Here is a 21,685-nt window from a genome sequence, read left to right on the forward strand (position 1 = left end):
GAGCCATTTGTGGTATCCAGGGTTTGTCATTCAAGTTGATACGAAGTTTGACGGTCAATGGTGATCTGGTTCCCGTATGGTTTTCAAAAAGCTTCTCCCGACACTCGGTTGTGTTTACATTGTCAGTCACTGTACGAAACTGAAACACCGCCACCTTGCGGGCTATATATAGTCAGGGTGGTGGTCCTGGTGGTATACATTGTATATGTATTATGCAAAAATGTGAATCTGATTTGCACATCTAATTTCAATAAAAATTATACTACACACCTTATCCATATTTGACTTATTGCCTAATTATATGCACTTTATTTCAACAAGTTTGAATTTTTACACATTTTTAAACGTGTTTAAATTCTAAACATGGTTAGATTATAGGATGTTGTGTTTAGGTCATGTTTAGGGTGTGACACGATAGCTTTTTTTCATGTCTCTAATTATAGGTGTTTAGATAGAACATACCAAAATTTGTATTCCGAATATGATTTTTTTTTATAGCAAACAGTTATATTTGAATCATGAAAAAATACAAGTTGGGGACAAGTGATCCCCCCCGTCAAAAAAAGTTAACTTCGGCCTTGATATTGATGTATATTCATAAATGTTCATAAACACACAAACTTTCGTTATGTAGGGAATGGGTTATTTTTTAGAGCAGTCGTGTGCAAAATGAACGTTGTCAGTAGTTTGTATATGACTCGCATTTTAAACCTACTGTAAAGACTCGCTGTATATTACATTTTCTTAAGCTGAGTTTTTAAATGTGAATTACATGTACTTATATAATTCATACAATTTGTAGTTAAACAAATCCGTTTGAAATGCCGTTTACCCGGACTATACACTATTCCCAGTGAAATTGTCAGGATAACAAATATACGGGATAAACGAAACAAATATTTATGTTGTCAGGTCGATGTCGCTTATAGACTGGGTTCCTGTCTACCTAAATAAGTAAATCGCGCTAAGCTTGCGGCGCGTACCAACAGTGAAACCAGTTTATTCACTGCGGAGCATGTCAACAGGAAGTAGTTAATGTTGGCGGCTTTGGGGGGAATCGAGAAGGCTTTGTAAGTCACACAGTTGAATCTTCTGTTTTGTTTAATCTTTAAAGCAAGATTTCAAACGCGAGCTATTTCCAAAGTACAGATGCTGTTCATTTTGCAATCGTCTGCGATTTATTGCTGTAAGCTATCGCATGTGTACTGAATGGTTGTGTTTTCCTTTTCAATGTTTTAGCCTATTTATGAATGCTTTTATGAATGCTTCGATTTCTTATGTTTAACGAATGCACAGAATAGTGTCAGTGCAAAGATGATGTATACAGATCTATAGACGTCTTTGGTCGTAGTGAATGACTGACAGCTGACATTGGGAGGGAATTTTAATTCTTCTGTGTTTGCTATGATTATGTTCTATATGATCAAAATGTCACTCAGTATTATCCCTTATTCTACCCCTTTGCAGCTTGTATTTATAAGGAATTACTGCTCCAACTTTGAAAGTATTAAAATAAGGATCAGCGTTTTCTTCGCGGTGTAATATTCTCAGGTTGTCGTAGCAGCTGAGAACTGCATAACGAACGCTGGGTTTGGTTAATCACTGTTTACTGATATACTAAGAGACGTCTGTACAGGCTGACGGCTTCCTGGGACTCACGCCGCGCATGCGTATAGATGTACAATGCTGATAGTCTAAGATGCTAGTATCCTGACGGATAATTATAGATCATATATTATTATAGGTATATTAATGTCAATCTGTTACACGCGGAATCAAATTTATGGACTATAATTTTGATTGTTTATGGCGCTATTCTCGTTGCGCTGCAGAGAAGCGACATCTATCAGAGAGAGGATAAAAGAATGCTATATAAAAAAAAGGATATACTGGTACAATTAAGAGCGATACGTTATTGACTCTTTTGTTTTGCTGTGATTCAATAGTAATTAGCTTTGATACGTTATTTCTCAACAGTCCTGTTGTTGTTAATTTGCCTATGAATTTCATGTTTTCTGTGAAATGTCTTACTTTCTCTCTTGTGAAATGTTATCATTCGTCATCTTTTTTTATGTCAAAACTGGGAATACCATGTAGTAACTTTGGGGGACTTTGCCTAAAAATATCAAGAAACACCCAATATGGTGTTTTCATCAAGTTTATCTGTTACAATAATATGAAATGCAATCCAAGTTTATACATGCAAAAACATAAACTTGATAATGACGTGGTTTAGTCACTATCAGATTGATAAGCATGATAAGTAACAATGAAATATTATTTCTATTTACACAGTATTTATCAGTGATTTGAAATGGGTGGAAAAATTACCTGTGATCTGTGAAAAGGTGCTCTGAATTACTTGTGAACGGTTATTGGTCATAGGTATTCCCTACCCTCTAAAGAGCTGCAGCCAAACTGACATGTGTTTTTGTTGTTGATTAATGCATACATAACTTGAAAGGGTGAAGCTATTGCTCAACATCATATTATGCACATTGAATTAGAATCCCTTCTGAGAATTCAGGTAAACAAACAGGTGATTACAAACATGGTCAATAAAAATATGAAATTTAAGATGTCTATGCATAGTCCAATCAAATTCACGTAATGAAATCAACATTCGGTTCGTAAACTGCCGTGCAGCAGATTTTGTTCAATTGCAGTATTTGCAATGCTTGTGTACCGTCAACTTAGTGTCAACAGATATTTTCTAAATCTTTTCATGTTTTTGATCAAGGTACTCACATGATTTGATTCACTTCGTGAAGTAAGACTTATTTTATTAAAATATAGATTTTGATTATCGATCAGATCATCTTCACTGGCCGCTGCCATTTTGTTTGAAGCAAATGCTAGTGATTTTAGAGTTGGAATCTGATTGGTCGATTGGAGGAACATAGAAGGGACATAACTTGTTATAGCCCCTGGATCAACCAAGAAATTCCATCCTAGTTCGACGAGAGTGGAAACTGGACTCTTAGTGTCCGTCAACAACTCCCGTCCCTCGGGAAGATGATTTTCTACCAATCTACTGTGATTTGGTTAAACAATACCCAATAATATAACATCAAAAATATTGATGCGATGTTCGGATAAATTGTACCCGAAACTATTATTTTATCATGATCCTTAGTGCTGGGCACCACTTTGGCACCAAACAGTTATGATCCTTAGGCATGTTAAGGGTAGCACCCCTTTACGATCCTTAGAGTTTGTTGTGATCGACTTAGGGTATGGGTTGGCTATCTTAACACAGGATATTCAAAGTCCTTTTACACGCGCTTCAGTGACTTTGCCCACGCACGCGAAAAACCGGGTCCTGCAGTAGGAATTGAAAATCCACATCCCAAAGAGGCCACCCTGACTGCTTAATTAATTCAATGTTATTTGAGGAAAATCTTTACAATATCAAGTTTCGAGTTTTCAAGACAACATGGCAACTGCACATATGCCTAATGGTAAACAATCGGGTGCTGATCACTTGGTAGATGAGCACTAATTATTTGTGATGAATCCTGTAAGTGTTAGACTGAGTAATTAGTCTAGCTTATCTTCAAGCTGGCAACATGAGTTCAATCCTCCAAAAATGTGTCCCCGGTAAAGTGCAGTACTCCTTTGTCACAGACTGAAAGAGGCATATGGATGATAATCCTGAGTGTGACTGTGGAGTTTTGTGCACAGAGCCCTTGAGAGTGAGAACATTGCCTAAACAGAAACAGTGCTTCAAGGCAGTGGTAGACCGCATTATTTTTCTGGTTCTTCTTGCCCAATGAAAAAGGATTTCTTTCACCTCAAAATTTTTTTTCACTTTTAAAGAACCTGGCTCTTGAGTATTCACATCAATTCAAAGCTCTGTTAACAGAGGGAGTTTTTTTACTCACCCCTCACAGCATTTTCTACATTCACTGACAAAGATGTGTATTATATTTTGTATGGTGATCTATGTAAATGGTTCAGCCTGGTCATATTAATACATTTTGACAAAATGTATTGTGGTTAACCAAAGCATCAATAAATAATATATTATGTTGATTATTGTTACATCTATCATCATGGTCATGACAAGTCTTGCCTTTCAGGGAAGACAAGAAGACCCCCAGCAAGATGTCCGACTCCGGTGACAGGCAAGGCAGGGTGAGTAATGTAACCCAGGACCAGTCACCAGACTGCAAGGAATGTGTGCTTTCCTCCCAAATCCACTCATATAACCCTCTAATCTTGTTTAAAATTAAGCATTATGGTCAAGCAGCTTCCTAGATTGAAATACCAAAGAAGACCTCAACATGCTCAAGGATCCCCCTTATGCCAATCAGACCAACTCCGTGGTCTAATGGTAGAGCGTCAGCCCAGAAAACGGAAGGTCCGGTGTTCAATCCCCGGCCTCGTCATACCAAAAGATGGTACTTGTTGTTACCCTCTCTGGCGTCTGGCATTAAGGGGCTAAAACAAGGACTGGTCGGCTCCGAGTCAGTATTGTATCTCAGTGAGCTAGCACTATTAATCGGCATCAGTCCGAACTAGTACAAGCAGCCACACACATACACACGTGCATCCACGTCGCCATATAATTGCAATAATATTGGACGCAATATTCAACCCTATTTCCCCTCACGTAATGCCAATCATGTGATTATGTATAGCATTAGTGTTTGGAATGGATTGTAAAATCATGATTGATTATTGGATCATCCCAACTGATCAATGAGCAGAATTATTTGGTATTTGTCTATGTGTCAAATGTTAAGTTCCGTAAAACTAGATGGTACCTAACAAAAAGAAACGCATATTCTTATTTCAGCTCTTTATATGAAACACGACACTGGCCTCACTCTTTGTCACTTTTTTCTCAAAGTAGTAAGTAGTTAGTAGTTCTAAACGTTCTAAGGAAACAAAACTGACTCAGGACTTGACAAAAGGGGCAAAATTGTTTGTGAATGATTTTGGAATATTGAAACAAGGTTACATCATTGTGGCAGCCATGTGGAGAAAGTGGTGAAAACATTTGATGGGGTGGTCCGACTCTGTTACTTGGATTCTTGTGTGTCCTCAAGACATGGACTGCCGTCCACTGGTTGCCTGGCCCAGACTCAGTTCGTTACAGGCTGCAACGATTTGGCTGGAATACTGCTGACTGTGGTCTGTAAGCTGGTGTAAAACCCCTGTAAGCACATGGTAAACCATTTGAACAATACAATAGCTTCAGGACATTTGAGTTAACATGGTTGAAGTGAGTATGGACATGGTCAATCAATAAGAAGACGTGCATTGTATTTACTGCTTGGGCAGCTGGTCTGGTATAGTATAGAATTACTGGTCTCTCAGTGATAGAAACTAACATATTAGTCTTCTAGTCGTTATAAGGATAACATGGCAAAACCCTTAAAAATGGCAAATTTCTACTCATCCTTTATACACCTTAACTATTGGGCAGTTTGCAAGGACTTATAGGACAAGTGCCAATTTCTAATGCTGCCTCTCATTTGACTGTAATGTGTCCGAGGGTTAGTGTTTTTAGACTTAATGTGGGTGCAATCGCTGGCATGTTGATTCACATGTGGTACCTGATCTACAGGTGAGGAAGAAGTCTGCTAAAGTTCTTGAGATGGAGGAGTTTGAGGAAGCTGAGAAGAAACAGTTCACCAAGAAGGGAGCTGTGGACGCTTCCAAGGCAGTAAAGCCACCAACAGCTCCAACAGTATCAACAGTGCCACCAGCACCGGCTACACCCAGTCCAACTGCCCCACCACCCGCAAAGAAGCAGAAAGTCAAGATAGAGAAAGTAGAGGTGTCTCCCGTAGCTAAACAATTGCCTGTAACGCCACCTCAGACAAAGAGCAGTCCGCAGGCTGTGAAGACCGGTCAGACACCCAGCAGTGTCATCAAATTCCTGCTGAGCTCGCCAGCTATTCCCACCACTCCCTCTGTCAGCACGAAAGCTGTCACAAAGACTTCGCCCAATTCAGAACTCAGCCCTGGGCAGGTAAGTCCAAATGTGAAAAAAACTTTGAAAGCCAAAGTAAAACTGGAACCGGGTGGAATTTTGTTGGAAGATGACGAGGAAGATATGATCCTCTCTGAACCAGTGCCAGAGCCTATTAAACAGGAGGTGGAGATTAAACCTAAATTACTTCTGACACCCAAACCACAAATTTCAACTGCTATTCCTATTGTTACTCCCCCTACGGCGTCATCCAAGCCTATAGATGCCGCAGGGAGTATGGACAGTTTAAAAATGAAGCTGCTTCTATCACCCAGGGATAAAAAACCAAAGGCATCATTTGAACAAATGTTGGAATCGGGTAATCAGGCCACAGCATTAGCTTTAGCAAAGTCTGTTAAGAAGAAGAAAAAGAAGACAGTTGATGCTAGTGCTGTTCCTAAAGAACCAAGTACTCCTAAACCTGTAGCTCCAGCTGTGAGTCCGAGTGCATCGGAGGCCATGCCCAACCTGGCTGCTCTGGTGACATCAGGCAAGAAGAAGCACTCAATCAAGAAGAAGATCAAGCCTGCGCCGACTCCTGGACCGTCCACTCCCAGCATGGACCCGACTCTGGCCGCTGCATTTAACTCCAGCAAACTGAGTGACAGTCCCATAGATGTTGAGTATGAACCAAACCTGGTCATTGCCGATGATGGAGATAAAGTGAAATCCAAGAAGAAGCTTACTGGAAGTGGTAGCAAGGCCAAGAAGAAGCATGGTCAAGAAACGGGTAAAGGTAGTCCCTTTGTTGATTGAACTTGCATGGCTTTTAAAATGTCAGATTGCAACCCTGTGGGGATTCCTGGTTATAATTGGTCTCAGCAATGCTTGGCGTAAGAGGGGAATTTGGTGGTCAGACTCGGTGACTTGGTTGATTGCGTGTCATCGTATTCTGACGGTGTTGATCGTGCTCACAATATCAATCACTAGAGTCTATTAATTTCTGGCTGCCATTATAGTACACACACCATTAGAAATTAAGGGAGGTCCTGGGAGTCTTGCTGCTACAGTTTATTAATCAGGGGATACCATAAACATTCTTAAGTCATACAAATGACAAAGGACCTCTTCATTGGCATGCTGTTTATGGTATGTTGGTATTGAAGGTACAAATAGTGCCAGTACAATGAGTGGAGAAAACACAAGAGGGGAAAAAATCAGCAAGAGTTGAATATTCCTTCTTAAGAATCTGTTATTAATAATTGAATTGACTGAGCTTTCAGTACAACAGAAAAATGACATCAAATATTTTCAGCTGGGTGGTAGAATTACCACATTTATCTCTGTGACAGATACGTGTCCTTGTTGGTGATTCGTGAAAGTGTTGAATGGGTTAGAATGGATCTTCAGCAACCCATGCTTGTCGTAAGAGGCGACTTGACAGGATTAGGTGATCAGGCTTGCTGATTTGGTTGATGCATGTCTTCGATGCTCATGATGTCAAATCACTGGATTGTCTGGTCTAGATTATTTACATAGTACCATCATATAGCTGGAATATTGCTGAGTGCAGCATTAAACGACAAAAACCAAAGTAGTTATTTTTATTTGCTACAGTGGTCATGGGGATGCAATGTGGTTTTCTGATCGACATCATACATGTCATAAGTCTTTGAATTTGTGTACCAGTAATCTGATACTGTAAACCTGATGTCCCTATCCAGACCTGATTATTTATAGACTGCCATCATATAGCTGTAATATTGCTGCGTGTGGCATTAAACAACAAACCAACATGAAAGTGTTGGAAATGAAAAGCTTGTAAGGTATTTATTGCCTGTCATGTGATGCAGAAGGTTCCCATCCGGCTCCACCTGAAGGAGACATTGCTGCACTTGCTGCCAAGGTGAAGGTTGGAGACAAGAAAAGTGGGAAGAAGAAAGAAAAAGAGAAAGAGAAGGAAGAATCCGACCTGCTTAGTAAGGTGAGATCATGCAATAGGCCCGGGTTCCATTCCTGATATGGGTACAATGTGTGAGGCCCATTTCTAGTGTCCCCTGCTGTGATATTGCTAAAAACAAACTCGCTCGCTCACTCCCCACTCACTCACTCACTCACTCACTCACTCACTCACTCACTCACTCACTCACACACTCGGCGAAGGGTGTTTATTATACCAATGATGAAAATGGAAAGCAAGAACGTAAAAAGTGCAGGGATAATGGTGGCCGCAGAGTAGTGTCCCTTGGTCACACCGGAAACATGTGTTTGACGGTTCGCCCTGATTATGTTTCTTGGTTTGTCAGCACCATACCCGTGCTCATGGGTTTCACCAAAGTGGTAAATGTCTGAGACCCGCACCACTTTCTGACACATGAAGCTGACTTGCCACGATACAACTAGAATACTGTTAAAACTGCTTGTTACCCGCACATGCAAGACTTCTACCGCTGAACAATTTTTGCGTAGTATCACTTGACGAGGGGTAAGAATGTGGAGAAGAGAAGCTTAATCCTCGCTAAAATTGTAACAGTGAATTCTTGTAAGGGGGGAATCCTTGTAAGCTATTATATGCATCCCCCATGGGGACAAGGTAGACACAATGTATGGAAAACAACTTCTTTGATGCTGTGAAAAGCGACGTTTTAGTATAGATCCTTATACCGTTGTCAAGCAAGGATGGGGAGTCGTTAAAATTGGTTCCAAGCAACCTATGTTTGTTGTATGTGGCGACTTATTGGATTGAAAGGTCAGACTCAATGACTTAAAAGGCCCGATTTGGTTTGTTGCTCATAACATCAATCACTGGATTGTCTGTTGCAAAGTCAAAATAATTTATTTAGAGACCTTTTTTACAGGCTACCGTCATGTAGAAAGAATATATGCTGAGTGGCTTTGAGGTAATATTATTCATGCATTGCACTATCCAAAAGTCAGAGACAAGGAATCTCAAGCCGACCTATCTTGCTTGTTCCAGAAGCGGAAACGTCCACCCACAGCCTACACGCTGTACTGCAATGCTCATCGGGCGAAACTAGTAGCAGAAAACCCAGGCATTGGTGAGTTGTAGCCCACTGTAGTCACTTCTGTTGGTTCTCTTCCAAGTTGGGGCGATCGGGTAGCCTAGTGGTTAAAGCGTTCGCTAGTCACGCTGAAGACCCGGGTTCGATTCCCGACATGGGTACATTGTGTGAAGCCCATTTCTGGTGTCCCCCGCCGTGATGTTGCTGGAATATTGCTAAAAGCGGCGTAAAACCATACTCACTCACTCACTCACTCTTCCAAGGTAGTGTTTCCGTTTGCAGGTAATTACTGTTGTTTGGCCGGTTAAATATAAAATTGGGCCGACATAAATATTGTAATAACAAGGTTGATAAAATAACTCATCATTCTGATAACATTAAGCCAGGTAAAACAATAACATTAGCACAAATTCCATGATGTTTGTTATCCTTTAAGCCAGGTGAAACAATAACATTAGCACAAATTCCATGATGTTTGTTATCCTTTAAGCCAGGTGAAACAATAACATTAGCACAAATTCCATGATGTTTGTTATCTTTTCCTGACAAAACGGTATTGCCACTGTGGTCTTAAGGATAGAGCATCTGCAAGGAGAGCAGCCAGGTCATACCCAAAAATGTTAAAAGATGGTACTTGTTGCTACCTTGCTCAGGGCTAGGCGGTAAGGGGATAAAAGAAGGACGGGTCTGCTGGCAGTCAGTTTAATGTGTCTGAGAGGAGGATCCACCTTAAACTGTAGTATGGAATCTCAGTGGGCTAGCTCTATAAGACCAGCATTAGTCTGAACTAGCACGAGCAGCCACACACACGTTACACCTCACCTCACCCCACCTGACCTAACCTCACCTCACTTAACATGAGTGGCTAATCTTATTCTTGTTGGGGCGGTCGGGTAGCCTAGTGGTTAAAGCGTTCGCTCGTCACGCTGAAGACCCGGGTTCGATTCCCGACAAGGGTACATTGTGTGAAGCCCATTTCTGGTGTCCCCCGCCGTGATATTGCTGGAATATTGCTAAAAGCGGCGTAAAACCAAACTCACTCACTCACTCTTATTCTTGTTAATTTGACGTTTCAGATTTTGCTCAGATTAGCAGGCGTCTTGGAGAGATGTGGCAGACATTAACAAAGAAAGAAAAATGGGTAAAGTATTATACTGTGCATTACACCAAGATATGACCCTGTGAAGATCTGGATTAGAATTGGTCTTCAGCAACTCATGCTTGTCATAAGAGGCAACTATGATCTGGTGGTCAGGCTCGCTGACTTGGTTGATGCTTGTCATATCCCAATTGTGTGGATCGATGCTCATGATGTCAATCACAGGCTTGTCTGGTTCAGACTCGATTATTTACAGACTGTCGTCATATAGCTGGAATATTGCTGAGTGAGGCAACAACAAACAAGCAAACAAACAAACTTTAGAAATTAATATTCACATTATGTACACAATACACTCTCATAATGTTCCAAATCAAGTGACTTGAGCCAAAAATATATTCTAAGTTTTCCTCTTTTCCAACTTTTGTTTTGTTAACAGGACCGCCTCCGTGGTCTTGTGGTAGAGCGTCTGCCCGGAGAGCGGAAGGTCCAGGGTTCGATCCCGGGCCACGTCATACAAAAAGACGTTAAAAGATTGTACTTGTTGTTACCCTGTCTGGCGCTCGGCATTAAGGGGCTAAAACAAGGACTGGTCGGCTCGGAGTCAGTATACTGTGTCTGAGTGGGGTATTCATGTTAAACTGCGGCCTGGTATCTCAGTGAGCTAGCACTATAAATCGGCATCAGTCCGGACTAGTACAAGCAGCCACACACACACATACACGTACATGCACGTCGCTATATAAGTGCAATAATCTTGGAGGCGACGTTAAACCCAATTTCACCTCACCTCTAGTTAACAACTTATTAGAGTGGGGCGCTTATAACGTCGAATACAGTGTCTGTTTTTTTAGTTACTGGGTTTCAACTTGACAAGATGTCTGTATGTCTCTTTCCTTCAGTGTTGGAAAAGGAAAGCTAAGAAGATGGCGGGGAAGGGCTCCACCCTCATCAGCACAGGGAAGGGTAACAAGCCTAAACCTGCCGTGTCCACGCCCCCTGCCCCAGCCACACCCACTGCACCCACCCTGCCTGTTGCTAAGCCCATGGTGCCACACCAGGGGGCCAGGATAGCCAAGGCTTCAGGGGAGGAGTCTGCACTAAGTCCCATCAAGGTATGCATACCCTGTCAAACAAACTCACCCATATTGAATATTGAATTTAATGTAAAGTTTTCAATTCTTGGAGAACTAATTGCTATGTTTTAAGGTCAACTTGGGTGATTTAAATATCTTGTGTAGTAGAAATGACGTGGGGGCTGTCAAAAGTTGTCCCCCTTTGTCTTTTGTGGCATGCTTGAAAATGCATTACTTTTCAAAAAACATTTTGTGTACCCAGTAGTACTGGAGTTTGATGAATGTCATTATGAGTATACTTGTATCGTGTTTAAAGGGGCATTCACACGGTACAACTAGTTGTATACAATTTGTTGCATGCAACACATTGCATCGTGTGAACGGGCAAGTCGGTCCAACTTTTGACGCATGCAACTTGTTGGACGTGAGTTGTACGGAATAGGACATGCTCTATTTTCATGCGACAAGTTGTACGTACGCAGCCAATCAAAACGCGTATCCAAATCACGTGATATTTTCACCTCCAAATGTAAACAATCATGGCGACCCCAGCGTCCCGCTTGAAGAAAGTTGAGATGTCTAGAGTGGAAACGGAGCGGTTTATCGGCTATTATGCGTCCCATGACTGCTTGTGGAATGTATCCAGTCCATTTTATTCCAAGCGGGAACACCGACAAGCAGCCTACATCTCTATTGCAGAGATGATGGGTAATGGGATGACAGGTGAGAATTCATGAACACGATATGCGAAGTATCAGCTGGTAACACACGGCATTTGTAGAAGCTGTACTCGTTTTCGGGCATTATGACTAGGCGGAAATTGTTAATTTGGTACATTTGTACACATAGAAGGGTCAGATAACGATTTCATACTTCTAATTCATTGTTTTATGTGATGAACTCTGACCTCTTACTTCGGCGATTGATAGTGTGTGTACAACGTGCGTCTGCTCTTCGAGCGTGTTCAGACAGATCAGCGAACATAAAATGAATCAGAAGTACGTTTCAGATTGAAATGATGTTGAATTTGAGAAACTATATCTCATACTATGTGCAGTCGCCGATATATGTTATTACAAACCTTTTTAAATGTCGATCCACGCCTGTCTGTTTACACTATTTGACCTATATGCGAGAGGCTCCATTGGAGTGATACATGTCATGCTAATGTTGGAATAGAGACCGCTTAAGTATGTTATTCTATGAAATAATAAGGAATATTCCGGCTCAGTGATTAATTATATTTTATCTGAATAATTTACAACAATGAAATATTAACAATCAATCATATTGTACAGCTGCATATATACAGACAAAAATCATTTAAATTATATTAGCAACAATTCATATCACAGTTACTTCAAGTAGACATATATTTCCATGATGATTTTCAGACATGATCATAAAGTACATGAGCATATTCCAAATAACAGTCTTACAAATAGTCTTACGTTGTCATGTGTATGTGTGTAATCAATCATTATGTTAATTCCACACAGTTCTATAATGTTATCACATTGTTCACACTAATTTTCCAACTCAAGTTCATGTTTATTTATGTTCTTATGTAATAAACCTAAATTGCTCTGTGTTGTGTATCTTAAACTTAATAAATTCAGTCCCTAAATGTAATATTGAATTACATCCACTTCATCAGTAAACATTGTAAAAGAATCCAACTATCCATCACTTTCTTGTTTCCAGCATTTGATACTTATATGACAATATGTATGTCTCTTCTAGTTGATCAAGTCCCAACTAAAATTTCTACCTTACGAACATACTATGGTAAGGAGCTGAGGAAGGAGACCCTGTCCAAGAAGAGTGGAGCAGGGACTGACGAGGTCTATGTTTCCACATGGGAATGGTTCCAACTTCTGGATCCATTCCTCAGGAGGCAGGTTCATCAAAAGAACACAGTAAACAACATGGTTGGTGTCATGAAAATAGGCATATTTATCATTATCATTATTTTGTTGATCAAATTCATTCAAATGAGGGCGGTCTTGTGGTTAAAGCGTTCGCTTGTCACGCCGAAGACCCGGGTTCTATTCTTGACATGGGTACAATGTGTGATATTGCTGGAATATTGCTAAAATCGGCATAAAAGCATACTCACTCACTCATTCAAATGAAAAGATTGTACTATTTGTACTGTTGTTGAAGTGCGAACATATGAATGACCATGAAATTAAAGAACTGTCTCCATCTGTACTTGTGGTACTATAGGTAAAGGGTATTAGAAATATAACTTTAGATGACATAGTCCCATTGCCACTGAACCTGACCATTTGTAGAAAAATATTCTGCAAATTCCTCTCTGACAGTTCTTGCATTGGCAGTGTTTCTGTTTCCCCCTTGCTGGACAAGTGATGTTGCTCTACTGTCTCTTACAACAGCAATATCAGTGCTATTTGATTCTGTGTATACATTGTCACATTTTGTGCGAAGAAAGTTGTGAAGAGCCACAGATGCCATAACAATCTTAATGCCATTTTCAGGTTCAACAGTAATAGTTCTTTGAAATACCGCAAATCTGTTTACGAGTATGCCAAATGCATTTTCAGAGACACGCTTAGCTCTAGAAAGACGATAATTGAAGACCTTTTTGTCCTCTGTGGTATCTCTAAAGGGAAATGGTTTCATGATATATGTCTTTAGTGGGAAAGCATCATCCCCAACAATGACATGGGGCACAGGTTCTTGGCGTCCAGCAAGGGGGGAAGGGGGTGGTACGTTCAGAGTATTGTTCTCCATAGCTGCATACAATGAGGAGTTTGCAAATATACCTGCATCACTGGCTCTTCCATTGGCTCCTATGTCAACATAAATAAACTTATAATTTGCATCAACAAGGGCCAACAAAACAATGCTGAAGAAATTTTTATAATTGTAATACAATGATCCAGAGTTTGTAGGAGCCCGAATGGCAATGTGTTTCCCATCCAGTGCTCCTATACAGTGTGGGAATTGCCACTTGTCACAGAATCCCTGACTTATGTTTGCCCATTCCTGTTCTGTGGTTGGAACCTGAAATTGGAAATAAAAAATAATGGATAACATTGGAACCTTAAATTTGCAGAACAGCTCAGAGAGACAAGATACAGATGAACAGGAGCAAAGCAGCGCCTCTGACAGTTTGTTGACAAGTCCAATGGATACAGAAGACTGCCCTCCTCTGCCCCTGGCAGAGTCAACACCAATCAAGAAAGCAAGGCGCTCAGACAATAACAGTTTGCAAACCCAAGTTCTGCAAACACTGAAATCACTTGAGCAAAGAAGGGCAGCAAAAGAGAATAACGGGGACATGTTGTTTGCTAAATACATAGCTAGTGAATTATCAAATGTCACCAATGACAGAAAGAGACAAGAATTAAAAATAAAAATACAACAATTAATTTTTGAAGCTCAGTTAGACAACTGAAGTGAAACTGTTATTTAGAGGTTATTTATGATGCACAATTTGAAAAACGTGAGAGTTTTGACCAAACCTTGTTGTATTAATCAGGGGATGATGTGGTGCAATTTGTCAATTAGGATGTTAAAAAAATCCTGTTTCCATGGCAGCAATTTTTACTTTGACTCTGTACATAGTGGTGTGTTTGTCCAGACCATATCTAAAGTACTCTTTCTTGAAACTGTACACACAAAAAAGACCAGGTTGTCAACTGGTGCCTATGCTATTTATATTGTTTAAATAAACTTTGCTTTCAGGAAATAATTTTTAATAAAAATATCAACAATACCTTCAGGTAATCATCCTTCAATGAGTCATAAATCGCTTGGCAGACATGAGGAATAAATCCACATATTGTGTTGCTTGGTATTCTGTATAGATACTCCAGTGACTTGTAACTATCTCCTGTTGAAAATTAAAAAACCCATAAAAATATGTATTCATAGATTATCATTATAGCATCACTCAATCTTGGAGATAACATTACCACCCAATAAAAAGATCATTACAAAGTAGAATTTAAAATTAAATCAATTATTATATCATTTACAATTGCATACCCACTTCATTTAGTACATATGTACTAATTTTCACATCTTTGAATCAATAACAAATGTAAATGAAACTGTTTCATGGCATCTGGTTATTTACACACTCGTGTCAATTATTTTATCACTTTGATATATACAGTTCAGAATAATAATTGATAAAAATATGTAATGATCTGAACTTGTAATGATTTTTTTAATAGAATAAAAACAACATTAATTCTAACTAACATTTCTAATTAATTAATTGTAAGTAACAGACCAAGAATGAGAATGTAAATGCCAAAGATGGTGGTTGTGTCTCTAAATATTAACATGCCAATTTAGAGTGCCTATGTATTTGTGTCAAATAAAGAATTGTTTGTGGGTTTTGAATAAATTAATTGAGTAAAATGTAATAAGAAAAATATTTTGAAATAATAAAGCTGTATGTGATCAATTGTGCGAAGAAGAAATTGTCAGCACTTAACGTTTTTATATTTCAAAACAGATACTTCACATTGATGAAATATACCTGAACATGTACAAAATAAATACAATTCATCTTCAAAATGAGCGTTTATGTTTTCTATGGCAATACATTAAAGATAATAGACTTACAGTGGAAAATCAAGCATTCTCATTCACCCATACTCAGTTTTACTGTTTGCCTATATACCATGATATACTGGTATGATGAGATGTAGCAATGTGTTTGTTGGAGGTAGTGATTGGCCTAATCTTTCCTTTAGGTAACGTAACAGATACAATAACATATACGAAAAGCTGGCGGGCGGGCACACAGTTAGACCCTCGTTCAAAGCTCCTCACACACTTATTCCGTTGATGTATAACAAGCGATTATCCATTGTACAATGTGAGGAGTATTGCCTGTTCATCGTGTCCTTGCCCTTCAATAACAGCTGATCACGGGTAAACAATAGATCTCTTTTCGCAAGAGTATACTTACCGGTGGCTAGATAGCGGAGAGTAATGGCCAACTTCTCACCAGGTGGAATGGCATCACGCATGGGGGTGTCCGTTTTGGCAATAAGAGGTGACACGCGATCTAGGAGATCGGTGAAGCTTGACTTGTTCATGCGAAGAAAATTGGAGAAGGCCTTTGTATCCTTGGCTTCGAGCTCCGCCAAAAGAGCGCTGTATGCTCCAAATTGCCCTCGTCTAGCAATCCATGGCCTCACCCAACATGACCGCTTGGTTCTAACTTGTGAACAATCCGCAAGCAACGCAACTGTGGCAATCTCAAGTATATCGTCATCGCTATCAGAGTCATACGCAGACGCCATGACGTAATGTAAACATCGTCTTAAAAATTGAGATCTCGCGAGATCCGAGTTGTATGCAACTCGCCGCCGTGTGAATGGTGAGTTGTATACAACTTCAGTTCGTGCAACTAGTTGCATGCAACAAATTGTATACAACTAGTTGTACCGTGTGAATGCCCCTTAAGCAGATTGTTCACATACAGTATGGTTGTAACATCAGTAACAGTATGGAAACAGTGAAAGATGTCTCTGTTTCAGGGATTTGGAACGGAGCCTGTTGATGTGGCTGCCCATCTGAAGCTGCTGGGGGAGTCTCTCAGCATCATCGGGATGCGGCTGCAGGAACACAAGGCTAGTATTAAAGTATAGAGCCACATGAAGATCCGGGGTAGAATAGGTCTTCAGCAACCCATGCTTGCTGTCAAGGACGACGATGCTTGTCGTAAGAGGCGACTAACGGGATCGGGTGGTCTGGCTTCCTGACTTGGTTGATGCATGTCATCGTATACCAATTGTATAGATCTATGCTCATAATGTCAATCACTGCATTGTCTGGTCCAGACTCAATTATTTACAGTCTGCCGTCATATAGCTGGAATATTGCTGAGTGTGGCATTAAACCAAAAAAACAAAAAACCCATTAAACTATACATGCTATAGAAACAGTCCCTCACTTAGTCCCTGGTCAAATGTGTATCTTTACTACACATGATACAACTTGATTCAAGTGTATGTGTATCCTCACTATCTGCGTTGGCTTAACATGAATTACTGTTAAATGCTCTTCAATTTTGAGAAAGTCACATCAAATTTGTGGTAAGTGGAATATTTCATGATAGAAGCAGATAGGGAACTCTTTCAAATAATGTGATCTGTTACATGTATGACCTGAGCATGATAAGGACAAGTAAAGGCAAATATCTCATAGCCTGAAGATCCAGGTTGAAATTGGTCTTCAGCAACCTGTGCTTGTCGTTAGAGGCAACTATTTGGTGGTGAGGGCGCTGACTTGGTGGATGCATGTAATTGTATCCCAATTGCATAGATCAGAATGTCAATCACTGCATTGTCTGGTCCAGACTTCATTATTTACAGACCTCTGTCATGTAGCTGTACATGCTGAGTGTGGCGTTAAATAATAAACAAAAAAACCAAACAAACAAAGGTGGTAGTCTTTGTTTTATGGGACCAAGTAAAACCTCAGAAGAGATTAAAGACTAAAGTTTTTCGATTTTTGCAAATAGGGGCAGTTTTTTACCCCAACATACATGTAGTTCCTTTTGATGTTCTGATGTAGTTGAGGATTACAATTATATCTAGTTTCAGTGTTCATGTGAGTTTAGGTAACATGATTCTCTTCTTGTCTTGCAGGGTCTGATAGCGGTGCAGGGTAGTATGTCCGTGCTTCTAGACTCGCTACTGTGCTCATTCGGACCCCTTATGTGTCTCACGCAGCAGGTACCGGAACTCAACGGCTGTTCACGACCCACACATGGCAAAACACTGGATAACATCGCCTATGTCATGCCAGGACTTTGATGTCCAGTGACTTGTATCATTGCCCACTGATCACTGACAGACTTGTATCCTTGCTAGGTGACTGACAGACGTGTTTCATTACCAAGTAATGACAGACTTGTATCATTGCCCAGTAATGACAGACTTGTATCATTGCCCAGTGATGACAGACTCGTATCATTGCCCAGTGATGACAGACTTGTATCACTGCCCAGTGATGACAGACTTGTATCATAGCCAGTGATGACAGGAGGTGTCAGGTGTGTCAAGTTCCTGTGAGTAATTGGACAACACACTGGGAAGATATGAGAGTAGTTAGTGAAAAATATGAATGCGATTTTCCAACAGGGTTACAATGAGTGTATGGCAATGATATAGCTGTTATGCTGAGATCATTGCATAGGCGTCCACCGTGTTCATTATGGCATTGTACATAACCATGATTTCCATAGCTCTGACAATTGATTAAAATCCTATAGCTGATTTAAAATAGCAGGAAATGCAGTTTGGTCATTCTGTTCATGGGCTTGAAGAATTTTGAATGTGTACTGAATGTGAAAAAGGCCTTTTTACGAAGAAGTGCTGGATAACCTTGTTTGGGGAATGTGGCCTGACTGTAGTATCGCGAGCAAGGAAGCAGAATGTATTGTTATATAACAGTATTGGGATACATCTTTGCATCTTTCAGTTAAATATTCAAATTTGATCATTCACAACTGGAATATCAAAATTATCATATTTTTTCAGTTGTGTGTAGGAATGGCAGTTGGACACAGTGTTAAGGTACTGGAAGAGTATGTCACTTATGTTAGCATCTGGGTAAATGATTGTTGCATCAAAGTGTGCTAATTGTTGATTAAGAACATCCATCACATTGTTGTCATTTATTTATCATAATAAATAAAATATCATCATTCTATATCATCTTGATTTTCACTTTGTTACCGCAATATTGGCGTTAAGTGTCTTCTTTCAGTCTGAACCTGTGGTGTATAGCCTGAACAACCATCATTGCTGTTTGGGTACAGTCACCACTGTTGTTGATAGCCTGAACAACCGTCAATGCTGTTTGGGTACAGTCACAACTGTTGTTGATAGCCTGAACAACCATCATTGCTGTTTGGGTACAGTCACAACTGTTGTTGATAGCCTGAACAACCATCATTGCTGTTTGGGTACAGTCACCACTGTAGTTGATAGCCTGAACAACCATCATTGCTGTTTGGGTACAGTTACAACTGTTGTTGATAGCCTGAACAACCGTCAATGCTGTTTGGGTACAGTCACAACTGTTGTTGATAGCCTGAACAACCATCATTGCTGTTTGGGTACAGTTACAACTGTTGTTGATAGCCTGAACAACCATCATTGCTGTTTGGGTACAGTCACAACTGTAGTTGATAGCCTGAACAACCATCATTGCTGTTTGGGTACAGTCACAACTGTTGTTGATAGCCTGAACAACCATCATTGCTGTTTGGGCACAGTTACAACTGTTGTTGATAGCCTGAACAACCATCATTGCTGTTTGGGTACAGTCACAACTGTAGTTGATAGCCTGAACAACCATCATTGCTGTTTGGGTACAGTCACCACTGTAGTTGATAGCCTGAACAACCATCATTGCTGTTTGGGTACAGTCACCACTGTAGTTGATAGCCTGAACAACCATCATTGCTGTGTGGGTACAGTCACCACTGTTGTTGATAGCCTGAACAACCGTCAATGCTGTTTGGGTACAGTCACCACTGTAGTTGATAGCCTGAACAACCATCATTGCTGTTTGGGTACAGTCACCACTGTAGTTGATAGCCTGAACAACCGTCAATGCTGTTTGGGTACAGTCACCACTGTAGTTGATAGCCTGAACAACCATCATTGCTGTTTGGGTACAGTCACCACTGTAGTTGATAGCCTGAACAATCATCAATGCTGCGTGCAATCACCCCATCAACTTATTGATTTGTTGCAATCTGTCACCTGGCTTGAAGTTTTCAAAACCAATGCACTGCCTGTCCGACTGTTTGTTTACAGACAGGGGACGCCGGAAACCTATCCTCGTGGGTTCGGCCCGATAAAGTTTACATATGTGAATATTGAATGCTATAAACAAAATGTTCATAAATATCTGGTGCTCCTCAGAAGAAAAAGATCTGGCGTTTTGAGAGCTCACATGTCATTACGTTTTAACACCATTTCGAAACCTGAAAAATCATTGCATTTCCATACACTTGGAAAGGATTTGTGTTTCTTTTACGAAGTGAGTAAATGGATCGGGTGGCCGGGCTTGGCGACTTGATTGAATGTTACTCATAATGTCGATCCCTGGTTTCTCTGATCAAGATTTGATTTTCAAAGTCCTTTTTAATACAACTGGAACTCGTGAAGATCCGGGGTAGAATAGCAACCCATGCTTGCCATAAGAGGCGACTGTCTTTGTCGTAAGAGGCAACTAACGGGATTGGGTGGTCAGGTTCGCTGACTTGGTTGGTGCATGATATATCCCAATTGTGTAGATCAATGCTCATGATATCAATCACTGGATTGTGTGGTCCAGACTGGATTATTTACAGACCGCCATCATGTAGCTGGAGTATTGCTGAGTGTGGCGTAAAACAAGAAACAAACAAACAAAATCATACAGCTGGAATATTGTGACATGTGGCATAAACAACAAACAATCAAACTGTTCCAAGAACATGTCAAACATGATCAAACAAATCACACCATGTTTCATTAGAAGTTTTATTTCTTGAAGATTAATGAAGTATTAAAGACATGCATTGTGTTGTGGCGAGAACTTTAACAAGTGTATGAAAATAGTGACACATCCAAGTAGAAAAAATACTGTCACACAGATAGTTACAAGTCACATTGTGAAAGTTGGGGAAAATAACATTCCTCGCAGAAGATGAAAGTTCACTTTCTAGCCACAGTTGATTAACTCGGTTGTCATACAGAATATACATCTGTTTCCCTGCTGGTCTGACATTCCATTTCATACAAGACTCACAGATGGTTGAGGGAAATAGTTTACAATATTGTATAAAGTGAAAGATTTACAAAATTCATTTTCTTATTTGAGCCTCAATCAATAAAAAGTTTATACATATGTATGCTGTTTTTTCAGCAATTGTTTAAAACATCCTAAAATTTGATCATATTTTATTTTTAGAAAGTGTAAAAAGAATTTCAATTATAAAAGGGTGGAGATCAGTACTATTAGGTAGGGTGATGATGTTGATAGTTAAAGCAGACTTTTTTCAAATCTAAATTGATTAAATTGAACAAAAGGACAATTTTGTCAATCAAAAGGACAATTTTGTCAATCAAAAGCTTGCTAAAAACTAGTCACTGTCAATAGCATCTGTTCTCAACAAGAGTCACATCTTTGGCACGTTATCATATATTTAGTACATGGTGTTTTTAAGAAAGACGTATTCAACTGCTGCGAGGATATTGTGTACAAACTTGAACATGATGCCTGCAAAAGAAAGTCAGATATTTTCCCTAGATCTTCAAATGATGAATTTCTTTGGCTTGAATTTTTTCACTCTCCTGAGAGATGAAGGACCTTGTGTAACTTCACGTGAATTTTTCATGACATGAAACAGGGTTTATTGAAACTTGTCTTTACCCCACAAGGAATTCGGTTGAAGTGGTACAAAAATACATTCCTTGTAATGAAGAAATGTGAGCATTAGGAGAAATATCTGGCATTATAGAGTTTGGCTAGAAACATGGTGTACTCTGAATTTTGGAACTGTATCAAAATC

The 21,685-nt window shown here is 39.8% G+C and overlaps 3 protein-coding genes across 3 annotated transcripts; 2 read left to right on the forward strand and 1 right to left on the reverse strand.

The window, feature by feature from the left end:
- The first annotated feature begins 1,035 nt into the window (after positions 1 to 1,035).
- LOC139480051 (HMG domain-containing protein 4-like) lies at positions 1,036 to 18,765 on the forward strand. Its single transcript, XM_071263032.1, has 9 exons — positions 1,036 to 1,070; positions 4,083 to 4,137; positions 5,576 to 6,719; positions 7,777 to 7,907; positions 8,901 to 8,982; positions 10,023 to 10,087; positions 10,948 to 11,160; positions 16,650 to 16,742; positions 17,763 to 18,765. The coding sequence occupies exons 1-9, from the start codon at positions 1,036 to 1,038 to the stop codon at positions 17,928 to 17,930; spliced, it is 1,986 nt and encodes a 661-aa protein (XP_071119133.1). The 3' UTR covers positions 17,931 to 18,765.
- On the forward strand, positions 11,661 to 14,678 carry LOC139480053 (uncharacterized). Its single transcript, XM_071263033.1, has 3 exons — positions 11,661 to 11,844; positions 12,865 to 13,052; positions 14,204 to 14,678. The coding sequence occupies exons 1-3, from the start codon at positions 11,661 to 11,663 to the stop codon at positions 14,543 to 14,545; spliced, it is 714 nt and encodes a 237-aa protein (XP_071119134.1). The 3' UTR covers positions 14,546 to 14,678.
- LOC139480054 (uncharacterized) lies at positions 14,832 to 16,529 on the reverse strand. The gene is made up of 2 exons (XM_071263034.1): positions 16,076 to 16,529; positions 14,832 to 14,983 (listed from the first exon to the last, which is right to left on the reverse strand). The coding sequence occupies exons 1-2, from the start codon at positions 16,527 to 16,529 to the stop codon at positions 14,832 to 14,834; spliced, it is 606 nt and encodes a 201-aa protein (XP_071119135.1).
- Positions 18,766 to 21,685: the final 2,920 nt, after the last annotated feature.

Source organism: Haliotis cracherodii, unplaced genomic scaffold (genome assembly GCF_022045235.1).
Source record: "Haliotis cracherodii isolate W230 unplaced genomic scaffold, xgHalCrac1.p SCAF_4, whole genome shotgun sequence".
NCBI lineage: Eukaryota > Metazoa > Mollusca > Gastropoda > Lepetellida > Haliotidae > Haliotis > Haliotis cracherodii.